At 35.2% G+C, this 11999-nt stretch overlaps 1 protein-coding gene across 15 annotated transcripts in view; it reads right to left on the bottom strand.

Annotated features, from left to right (window-relative positions):
• LOC128243890 (small conductance calcium-activated potassium channel protein 2-like) overlaps positions 1-11999 on the bottom strand; it is a 122410-nt gene that overhangs the window by 23875 nt on the left and 86536 nt on the right. For 5 of the 15 annotated variants that reach the window (XM_052961882.1, XM_052961885.1, XM_052961886.1 and 2 more), the window contains exon 2: positions 7845-7934. The exons of the other annotated variants lie outside the window; for them this stretch is intronic. In XM_052961882.1, coding sequence (XP_052817842.1) covers positions 7845-7847 — 3 coding nt within the window. In that variant the 5' untranslated portion in view covers positions 7848-7934. The remainder of the gene's footprint in view (positions 1-7844; positions 7935-11999) is intronic. 15 annotated transcript variants of the gene reach the window in all.

Here is an 11999-nt window from a genome sequence, read left to right as displayed (position 1 = left end):
TTGCAACATGTGTACAAATTGTCATTTGAATATTATGAACTGCTTTTACGTTATTGCAAAGGTTAAAACAATGCACTTATAAGACCGAACCGACGCCGTCGACACCAAAGCTATCACAATACATGGACTTTTTCCTTTTGAAATTGATGGTTAAATATGGTTCAAAACTAAAAAACCAGTAAAGAAACTGGCTATTGAAACCTTTTGAAAAATACAGAAGTAAACGGAAATGACGGATCAATAAGGCAGAAAATATTTAAATGTTAAAGTCTAGTTCATGTAAGACTTTCTAAGGGCATGAGAAGTCGCGTAAAATGTTTTTTCTGGATTCCTTAGAAAACTATCTCAAATGCAAGTAAAGTGAGGGTGATCATCGTGGTCCTTTCAGAAAAAAATCAAAATGGCGGACAAGATGGGCGCGTATTTTAAAAACATCGCAAGTTATAACACTTTGCTAATTACAAATTTCTCAACAGATATAGTATGTTTTACATTGTTCATATTTGTAATAAATATATAACTGATCGATGCATTTAAGAGTGAAGGCCATTATTTTGCTTTTTTTACGTTGTATGCGGGAAAAACGTAAAGAAAAATGGTACAAAATGTAAATTTGAAATTGTATAATATTCACTTAAAAACATACAACTAAGTGATATTTGTGTTTGTATACATTTTCAATGGAAACAAAAAAAATCATCACGTTAAGAGTAATCGTCATGTCTAAACATGGGCCCTTGGGCTATATTTAGTATAATTATGTCATTTATTTTAAGATATGTCGAATTGAATCCATATATAGTTTTGGTCAATTCATTTTACAATCCACTCAAAACACTCAGTTTCTACGTCAGTTAAATTTTAGTTGTATATAACATGCGGTATGAAGATGAAGTAAAAATAATGGGATATATTAACGAATGTGCGGGTCTGTCTATGCTAGGCCTGACCCTTGTCCCCTTGTTAAATATTGACTACAGGTCTTCTCATGGAAGTTTTATCATATTTAAGTTTAACCATATATGACATTCAAACTTTACATTGTCGTTAAAAGAAAAAGAAGGACATAATGAAAAACCCAATTAAGATTTTCTCATGCCAGAACCACGTTTTTCAGAAAAAACATATTTTAAAAATCCTACAACGAATGCATTGGTAAAAAGCCAAAATGCTCAGAAATATTTAAATGTTTAAATGGAAAGACGAAAATATATAATTGTTGAAGTTTGCCCCTTTAGCAGATTAATTTCGCATTTTCGATAAACCACTAAGCAAATCGCATCTATACGCCCACTTGAGCTATGTAGTATTGAATTTCGTTGACACCTTGAGTTTGTCTGTCAATTCCGGGTCTTTGTACGCCTTCATTATGGACAATCGTTCACTGTTTACTAACTCTTGCATTAGTCGCATATCTCCTAAACGCCTCCAGTGAAAGTCGATTTGAAGGCCAATATTCCCTATATTCCCTAGGTCTTTGTTTTTCAACTTGAATACATTTTATTGTCACGCTTTGGAACTTTTCTAGGCTGCAATCCGAAACGATTTGATTATCTTATGTTACGTAAATTATGTTGACGCTATTGACGTAAGTTGACATAGGGCGAAATACCAAAGTTACCTAACAGGAAGAATTAAAACTGACTTTTGCTTTTATATAAATAAAGCTTATGTCCGTTCTGCATGTGTCTCAGCATTGATTGAGAGAAATTTTTATCCAGTTGTTTTTTACTTTAACAGATGCCTACATATAAACTATCAATCAAATGTTCTTAATTCTTAGATTGACCATGTCAATTTATTCATATTAATACTACTAGAATAAATCCGCGAAAAAATCAAATTATGATGTCATGTCTGTTAATGGCCGAGGTGATCCGAATGGTCTGTTTAGTTCTTAATGTTGTAACATGGTTCTTATCGGAGGCCCATAGGCGATCTCATTGAATAAAATATAGTTATTAATTGTATAGATTATAAACGCAATGTTCATCAAATAACAAAAATAAATGTGATCGAAAATATTAGACATATTCCAACAAATCATACTGGTTTTATCTTTAAGTTAATTGGTTCTACCAAATCGAATAATTCTACAATTTCAGAATAATTATTGTGAAACCAGTTCATGAATTGTTTGTCATTTTTGCTGTTTAATTCTCCTGAAGTTTATATCTCTAGAGAATGATTCGTTTGATATTTCCCAGAATCAGAATGTCGACCTGACATTTGTTTTAAATTACTCCTTTGAGACTTTACAATGGGACAAATGCTTACAGAAATACTGAAAAGCAATTAATTCTTAGTTTTAAAAAATACAATTGTGTATTTTAAAAAATGCAATTGTGTCATTATTGTATTAAATGTTATTAAGCAGTAGATAATATAAATACAATCATTTGCTATACAGTCACACCGGACATGCATTTTCGATGAATGAGGCCGTGCTAGAAATTTCCGTCAGACATTAAGCCACGCGCAACAACGCGCGGTAATTTTTTTATTATATAATTGGGTTTTCAATTATGACTGTTCATTAAAGAGCGATCAAAAATATATGTACATAATCCTATTAGAGCCATCGCGGTCCCAAACCTCGCCTCATAAATGTGACCTGACATGACGTGACATTTGTTTGTTACATACTAAAGGTTTAATTATATAAAGAACTGTACAAATTGAAAATGGGCAAATATTTTTGCTAACAAATATCTCGCTTTTTTTCTAGGACATTTTCGAAAGGCGAGGAAAGGAATCGCAATGGCCATAATAAGATTTCGTTTATATTGCTAGAAGAAACTTATTTACAAAAAAGAAAATAATATTTGACGTCAACAGTAAACAATATCGCACGCGCTTTGTGTTGAATTGTACAAGAAATTGTTTTTGATGCGTTTTAATTCAATTTGCAGGACATATGTTTCGACACTCTGGCATGCTGCGTTGCCTGTAACTTATGATTGACATTTAAATCTGAAACATTACACAACCCAGACAAAGGAGTCCAGGTTAATTCCTGTAAATCATAGAATAAAGCCATTGAGGTAAAAAACATACAAAACACAGTTTATTTACTTTAATTCACAAACGTATAAATCTTCATTAAAATTTTGTACTTGCTCTGCGAACTTCATACTTAAATATATCAACAACTAATGTATATATGTTCTTATGAAATACGCAAACAGAAAAACTCTTTATTTATCAGAGTTCTCTGTTTATATTGTAAAAGTGTTTGTCCATAGGCATTGCATTTCTCAAACCAACTACAGCCGAACCCCGTTGGCCCAAACTAGCTTGGCTCGATATCCTCGTTGGCTAGAACTGAATGTAAAGGACCAATTTCTTTCTACTGAATATACTCATTCTTGTTTGGCTCGAATATTCCGAGAATCGAGGCATTTTCGCCATTCCCTGTGAGTGTATATGCATTTATGTGAAAGCAATTAAAAGGTATTTGCTTGTTTATATCTGAACTGCATACGTCATGACCCTTATACTTTTAACGATCCTGAAACCACACAACAATGAGCCAAATCTTACAATTTACTGGGACTCCCCTTGTGCGTATGTCCATTCCGGGTCTTTATGCCTTGTCATTGTTGGGCAATATCTTTCTGTTTACCAACTCTTGCCCCCTGATGATTAGAAATGCCTTAAAACGTCTCACAATTCTTTTAAATGCCTCATGTGAGCGCCGATTATTTGTTTATTATTCCTTTTTTTAAGGTTTCGGTTTGTCAAAGTGAATTAACTTTATTGACACGCTATGGAAATTCTCTGGGCTACAATAAGAAATCGAAGTCTTTATCGGATGTTTGGTGAAAGATTTGGACGCTATTGACGTAAGCGTACTACCAGCGATATCCCAAAATAACCATTCTGTTGTAACTATTGAAGCTGAATTTGCTTTTAAATAAGTCAAGCTATTGCCCCTTCTCTATGCTTGTGAACCTTTATAGACAGAAATAAATTTCCAGACGTTTGTACCTTTAACACCTGCCTGTCGCAATGATCACTCAAGTCCTCTAAGAAAGGCATCTTTATGAAATAACAAGGAATTATATATTTTCATTCGTTTCATAAAACTAAATGGGAATAATTGTCCAATATCGAATAGAAACTCATCATCAAAACTCAACTGGAAAGAAATTTAGATTGAGGTGAATATTTGCAGTTTTGCCATTTGGGTCTGAACTCAGACTTGAAGTGTAATGAAAATTGGGCATTATTGACGTATTTTTGCTGTTTGCCACGACCATCAATCATAGTTTTAGAAATCCGACATTTGAAATATCGATTAATGGTATATCAATCAAATAACTGCTCCATTAGAAAACGTCCCATTAGATTTTCCAATCATGATAATTTTCACAGTCAGCTAAGTTATTTATGTTGTTTAACTAGTAATGGTTTTAAAAAAACTACCAAAGAATGGATTCAGGAGGTAGCTATCATTCTTGTTGGCAGTTCTCATTCATAAGAGTAAATTAATAACCAGGAGCGTTTGCTAAAAAATCCAAAAAAGAAATGAATACGTTTTAACTTATTTATTTTACAATGACAGTGAACCAATTCACTACAAAATTATAATAATCCCTCTCTTTCACACGATGTTGGCTCGATAGAATGGTCTTGTGTTTTGTTGGTAACCGCAGTACCCGGGGAAAACTTGGTGACCATAAACCAAAACCACATGCGCCAAGGCCGCATGAACTATCAAATCACTATTTAACTATGATTCTTTTTTGTCTTCATGTACTGAATGTGTACTGAAAGTCAATGCAATAATGAAATACACCTCAAGCAATTCCTCAAGTAAGTCACATTGCATAACATCATAGAAAAGCAAATGTAGTCATTTCATGAAAATGTGTCGGATCCGTGGTCTATTGGTTACACGCTTGACTTTCTATCTAGGGGTTTAAGGTTCGACTTCCCCCGCAACTCTATAAAATTTCTAATCATCTTCCGGGAGGGACGTTTAATTGGGGTCCCGTGTGACAATGATATGCACTGGTGCGATACAGAAGCAGGGTAGCTCTAACCAGGGTTACTTTCTGTCTGTGCACTTTGATCTAAAACAACCAAAAATACTAACAATCTTATTGGAGCACTCATCGAATGGACAAGGCCCAAGTACAAGTATAATTATGCTTACACAACACCTCGTTTCATAATTGCTGTATTGTCGTTATTATGTTAGAACCTACCATACCGCACTTGCATGGTTACTTTTAGTTATGAGATATATATAAGCAATTAAATTTGAAAACATTTTCTACCGAAGGAATCAAGTTTAAGCTTACTCGGCACATTCGAGAGTGAGAACTTCGTCTTTCCTTTAGAGGTTGAAAGTATTATCGATAACTTCATTGACTTGTGAAAGAAAAGATCAATGACTATCTTATCAATACTCGGAATTCTTGCTACACGTGACAAGTACGATTAGTTAAGTATCGCCCGTATCCGGAACTGTCGGACAGTTCAGTATCGCCTTAATACACGTGTCAAGGACAGAAGATTCAGTATCGCCTTAATAAACGTTGCAAGGACGATCATTTCAGTATCGCCTTAATACACGTGGCAAGGACGGACAGTTCAGTATCGCCTTAATACACGTTGCAAGGACGGACATTTCAGTATCGCCTTAATACACGTGGCAAGGACGGATATTTCAGTATCGCCTTAATACACGTGGCATGCACGGACATTTTAGTATCGCCTTAATACACGTGGCTAGGGGTTAATGTTTAAACTTTTCAAATAAGAATTGGTGTTTGCATTTTTGTCTGGGCAAATGACAGTGTAAGATTTCCAAAATTAATTGTTCATAAAATTTACGTAGTACGATTCTGACGAATGCACCAAAAATGGATTATTTGCATTTCTGTGACAATCAATGGTTTTTCAAACTTTTTATTTATTAGCTTTTTGACAAAGCTTTTCTTGTTTTTGACAGTCTATGATTAACGACCTGCAGCAGAGGTCCTCCCACTCTTTTGTCAATTAATCGCCAAAATTTTACTCTAAAATATACAAAGAATCCGGAATAAATAAGCGTACAGTTCCTGAGAAAATACTTTTTCCATTCCCACTTTTATCCAGCAGTCAAAGATATAGGTCTGTCAAAGGAATTGCGCAATTTCGATAAATATTCGCCTTCTTCTGTCCAAGAAGTGATGGGCAAATCGCTACTAAACGCCCGCTTGAGCTATGAAGTGTTCAATTTCATTGACGACTTGAGTTTGTCTGTCAATTCCGGGTCTTTGTACACCTTCATTATGGACAATCGTTCACTGTTTACTAACTCTTTCATGTAAACGATTCGCAAATCTCCTAAACGCCTGCAGTGAAAGTCGATTTGGAGTCCAATATTCCCTTTATTCCCATAGCTTATGTTTTTCAACTTGAATACTTTATATTGACACGCATTGAAACTTACCTGGGCTGCAATCCGAAATCGATTTTATTATCTTATGTTACGTAAATTAAGTTGACGCTATTGACGTAAGTTTACTCAAGGCGAAATATCAAAGTTACAGAACAGAAAGCACAATTGGTTTTGCTTTTATATAAATAAAGCTCATGTTGCTTCTGAATGTTTGTCCACATCGATTGAGAGAAATTCCTATCCAGCGGTTTTTTTTTCTTTAACTGATACCTACAGAAACTATCAATCAAATTTTCTTAATCCTGAGATTGAACATTCTTCCGCAAGAATTTCGACTTTCTCGGGTGATTAAAGATACGTCTACTGCCACTCATCCGATACGTACACACTCCTTGTGTCAGATTTTGCGTGTCCGCCAATGAGATTGAATTGTGAGTTAGTCAGCTACGCTCACACCACCAATTTTTAATCATTTAGATATAACTTCATGATATATGACTATTACGTTTTAAATTAAAACTTCTGGGAATCGAATTATGATGTCATGTCTGTTAATGTTCGAGGTGTTCCGAACGTTTAAACATGTCCTAATTATTTTCAGACGTTTTGTACTTTTAACAGCTGCCTGTCGCAATGATCATTCTTAATAGTGAATACACTTTGGACTTGAAAAGTTCAACTTAATTGCAACTCTACTGAAATTCCCTGGTTCCTTGATTACGAACATTCTCAAGACCTCTAAGAAAAGAATCTTTATTAATGCACCAGTCAATTGTAACCACGGCCCCCCCCCCCAGGTCCGGGGAATAGCGGGGACTTTGACTTTTGGTCCAGCCAATCCCGGGTAAAATCACCGCCCTGCGGGGATGACTGCTGGTAAAATCCCCGCCAAATTCCCCTGCACCCCGCCATTTTTTAACGCGAAGACAAAACCTCCGCATTCACCTGGCACTGTGGGGCCACATGGAAGATAAAGACACGGTCCATTTCCCCGGCTATCCCCGGTATACTCCCGGACCTTGGGAGCCGTGGTTGCAATTGACTGGTGCATAAATAACAAGGAATCATATTTTTTCATTCGTTTCATAAAAATAAATGTGAAAAATTTAACAATATCTAATAGAAATAAATATTCAGCATTTTCATCATCAAAACACAACTGGAAAGAAAGTTACAAGAGGTGAAGATTTGCAGTTTTGCAATTTGAGTCTGATCTCATACTTGTAGTGTTAGGTTAAACATTTGGACACTATTGACCTACTTTTGCTGTTTGCCACGCTTATTGGTCATAACTTTTAAAATCTGACATTTAAAATATCGATTAAAGGTATATCAATCAAATAACTGCTCCATTAGAAGACGTCCCATTAGATTTTCCAATCATGATATTTTTCACAGTCAGCTAAGTTATTTATGTTTTTTTCTAGTAATGGTTTTACAAATAACCTACCATATAATGGATTCAGGGGGTAGCAATATTCTTGTTGGCAATTCTCATTCATTAGAGTAAATAAATTACCAGGAGTGTCTGCTAAGAAATCTGAAAAAACAAATGGATAAGTTTTAACTTATTTATTTTACAATGATTGTGAAACAAGTTATTACAACATTATATTAATCCCTCTCGTTGACACGATGTTAACTCGAAAGAATGGTCTTGTGTTGTGTTGGTAACCGGAGTACCCGTGGGAATCTTGGTGACCACAAACCCAAACCACATGCGCCCAGGCCGCATGAACTATCAAAGAACTATTTAACTATGATTATTTTTTGACTGAATTTGTACAGAAAATCGATGCAATAATGACGAACACCTCAAGCAATTCCCCCAGTTATTCACATTGCATAACATCAAATAAAAGCAAATGTAGTCGTTTCATAAATATGTAGCGGATCCGTGGTCTAGTGGTAACACACTTGGCTATTAATCTAGGGGTTGAAGGTTCGACTACCCGCCGCAACACTATAAAATTACTATTCGTCTACACCCTCTTAAATGAAACAAAGGGCAGTCTATGCTGCTTAACGAGCCACGGCTTCGTTTTATTCGTTTGATGAGGTGATTAGTTTCATCAAACACTTCGACAATCCTGTTTCCAAAATAATGTTTGACGGTGCTCCGTCAGACGGCCGTATTGTGAAAAGGTTTGCCGAAGTTTTTTAAGAAACTAAACTCTCAATCAAACTCAGGTAAAAGACCGAAGGCGGGGCCCCGTAAGCGGCTTAGACTGCACTATGTTTCATTTAAAATGGTTGATAAATAGGAAAGTTATCTTGTTTAAAGTCTTCATTCGAAGAAAAATATTGCCTTCCGACATAGCATTTATGAAGCAATTTATCACGTGGTATACACATACTGGTATTGCTAAGCAATTAGATTCGAAAACATGTTCTACCGAGGGAATCAAGCTTAAGCTACCTCGGCACATTTGAGAGTGAGAACTTCGTCTCGCCTTTGGAAGTTGAAAATATCGATTACTTCATTGACATGTGAAAGAAAAGTTCCAGGAGTAACTTATCAGAACTCGGAATTCTTGCCCAAGTGACAAAAAAAACGATAAGTTCAGTATAACCCTTACCCGGAACTGTCGGACATTTCAGTATCGCCTTAATACACGTGGCGAGGTCGGACATTTCAGTGTCGCCTTAACACACGTGCCAAGAGAGAACATTTGTTAGGTTTTGTGAATCCGTTAACCTTGTTGCGGAACAGGAGATTAAGGACAGAACCTTTTTCGATATTTTGTTATTATTGATAGTGTTCTAAATGCAGATGTGCAGAACAAGCAATTTAAAGAGGATATCGATACTGCATTTGTCTGGAAGGTTTTATTCGACTGGAGTGGATATTTTCCGAGGCGCCAACCGAGGTATAACTGCAAAACGTCACGAGAAACGAAGATGAATTCCAGGATCCAGCCTAATTACCCTTCATAACATTGTCACACAGTTTAAAAAGCATGGAGAAAACATCATTATAACATATTAAATCACAACTTATTAACGAATTTATTTTAAATTTCTGACGCCATTTTAATTTATCAATAATATCGATCAACAGTTTATCCAAACCCAAGCTGCTGTTTTAATACATTGAATGTACACACACTTTTTAAGTAACGTCCACACGGTTGTTAAAATATTTAGCCGTTGTCCATGGTTCAGTTGTTGTTTATTAGATTTACTAATGTTTTCTGTATTGCATGGAGAACCTTGCATTCTTTTTTAATAGAGTTGAGGTAGAAGTTTTCGCTCACTACGGTTTTATTTTCCACACGATATCTTTTTTCCTTTATGGTCACTTTACTTTCCAAATCTTACAACTCCACAATGAAATAAAATTGCAATATGTCGTATCATTTTCTAGAATGCCTTTAACAAGGTCATAGTGCATACATAGTGCATATCAATATCCATTATAGCAGTTTTACAAATTGTTTTGATGATGATGATGATGATGATGATGATGATGATGATGATGATGATGATGATGACGATGATAATGGTGATGATGATGGTGATGATGATGATTATGATGATGATGATGGTGATGGTGATGGTGATGATGATGATGATGGTGATGGTGATGATGACGATGACGATGGTGATGGTGATGGTGGTGATAATGCTGCTGCTGCTGCTGATGATGATGATGATGATGATGATGATGATGATGATGATGATGATGATGATGATGATGATGATGATGATGCATCAAAAAGAAACCTAAGAAACGTTACCTAATTCATTACCACACGAGAAAGTTACTTCATTGGTGACACAAAGGAATCTAATTATTAAATCAATTAATTGTTTAACAGAAATCGTCTGAATTCTTTCCCGTAATGTACAAAAGTTTATTGAGGAACATTGATTAATTATTTCAGATGGGCAAAAAATACCGTTATTCAGCTTCGAAAATGATGTAGTTAATTTCTTTATTTTTTGAATATGATTTCGACTACACAGTAATAGATGTTCTAACAACATAACCATTGAAAGTTCCATCATGCAGTTTTTTAAGTAGAAAGCCTGAATAATGTGAATATCTGGAAATTAAAAGTTATATCTTATAACAAATATTCTTTGAAGCCATAGGTAATGTAATAAGAAAATATTTCAGTTCAGTTGTGGATAAATTCAGCCTTTCAAATATGCATATGCCTGTATCAAGTGCAATATTCTAAAGGGAATCTGCCACTATTTTGTCAATATTTCAAACCATCTTTGGGATGAATTTAGTCTTTAATCTATGCAGCTGCCTGATCAGGTGCGATATTTTAAAGGGTGTCTTCCAATATTTTGTCAATATTTTTAACCATATTTGGGATAAATTTAGTCCTTAGACTATGCAGCTGTATGTATCAGGTGCAATATTCTAAAGGGTGTCTGCCAATAATTTGTCAATATTTCTAACCATCTTTGGAGTTAATTTATGCTTTAGAATATGCAGCTGTCGGTATCAGGTGTAATATTCAAAATCCCTGGGGAACGAAACATTAGAATACTTACACCAGATTGACAGTACAAATCCTGACAACATGCGGCAAAAACAAAATACCATCCCTATTTTGAGTGCAGGGTCATGATCGGATTACCGGAGGGACTCACATTTAATAATTTAGAACAGCTTCGACGAAACTGACCATTAAAAATCCATTAAGCAGAATACAACCACCAAATCTCCATAAAGTCATTAATTGAATACCACGCATGCGCACTTGCATTTCGTGCTCAAATTTAAAAAAAGGTAGCACTTACTGTTGATCTTCTAAACAATTAAGTAAGCGGAGAGCTCGACCTGCTGACTTAATTGTTAAGGAGACAAAAAAACGCTAAAATATCTTCCGTTTCAACAGTTCTCTTTTATATAGCACGAGAGAAGCGGTGCGATCACTCAATGATGCATTTTAACCCTCAAAGGAATGATACAACATCAACTTGTTGAACAGTTACTCATTTTGAGCCCCCCTACTCCTTATACAAATGCTTTCAAAAACAACAAATTGAAACAGGGTTTCAAGGACAACTATTATGTTGTACCGACATTTGTACAGATCAGAAAAGGATATCGGACATTTTTGCAATTTTATCTGCTTAATTTTCTATTGTTTTTAATTCCAGGGAAATATTTTTCCTGAAAATATTCCGATCATTAAGTTGATATCACATAGTTAATTGCAGACGCATATTTTATTAACTTCGACCTAGTTACTGAATTATTTCTAAAAGAGATGCAGTAGCCCATAACTAGTTCAATATTCAAATTAGTGTGTCAGATATCCGAGCAAATGCTTTTACCTAGACCATTTTTTCCAATTACTCACAACGCGCTTTCAACCGGCATGCACTTCAAACTTTGAAATCCAGGGGTTTTTCATCTTCACAATACTCAGAAATTTGAGTTGGTGTCAAAAAGTTAATTGAATAAGCAAAACATTCAATTAACCTCAACGTGTCTCATAAAGTTAGAACAGCCTGTACAAAACTTGTGTTATATTATGTTGAGTGTCTGAGAGGTCCGTGCATGTTTTGCCAATTTTCCCGATTTCTTGTATTGCTATTCCAATGTACCAAAACTGCTTCACATAGATAATATAACAAG

This window comes from Mya arenaria, chromosome 8 (assembly GCF_026914265.1).
Source record: "Mya arenaria isolate MELC-2E11 chromosome 8, ASM2691426v1".
NCBI lineage: Eukaryota > Metazoa > Mollusca > Bivalvia > Myida > Myidae > Mya > Mya arenaria.
This window is presented reverse-complemented; position numbering and strand designations above follow the sequence as displayed.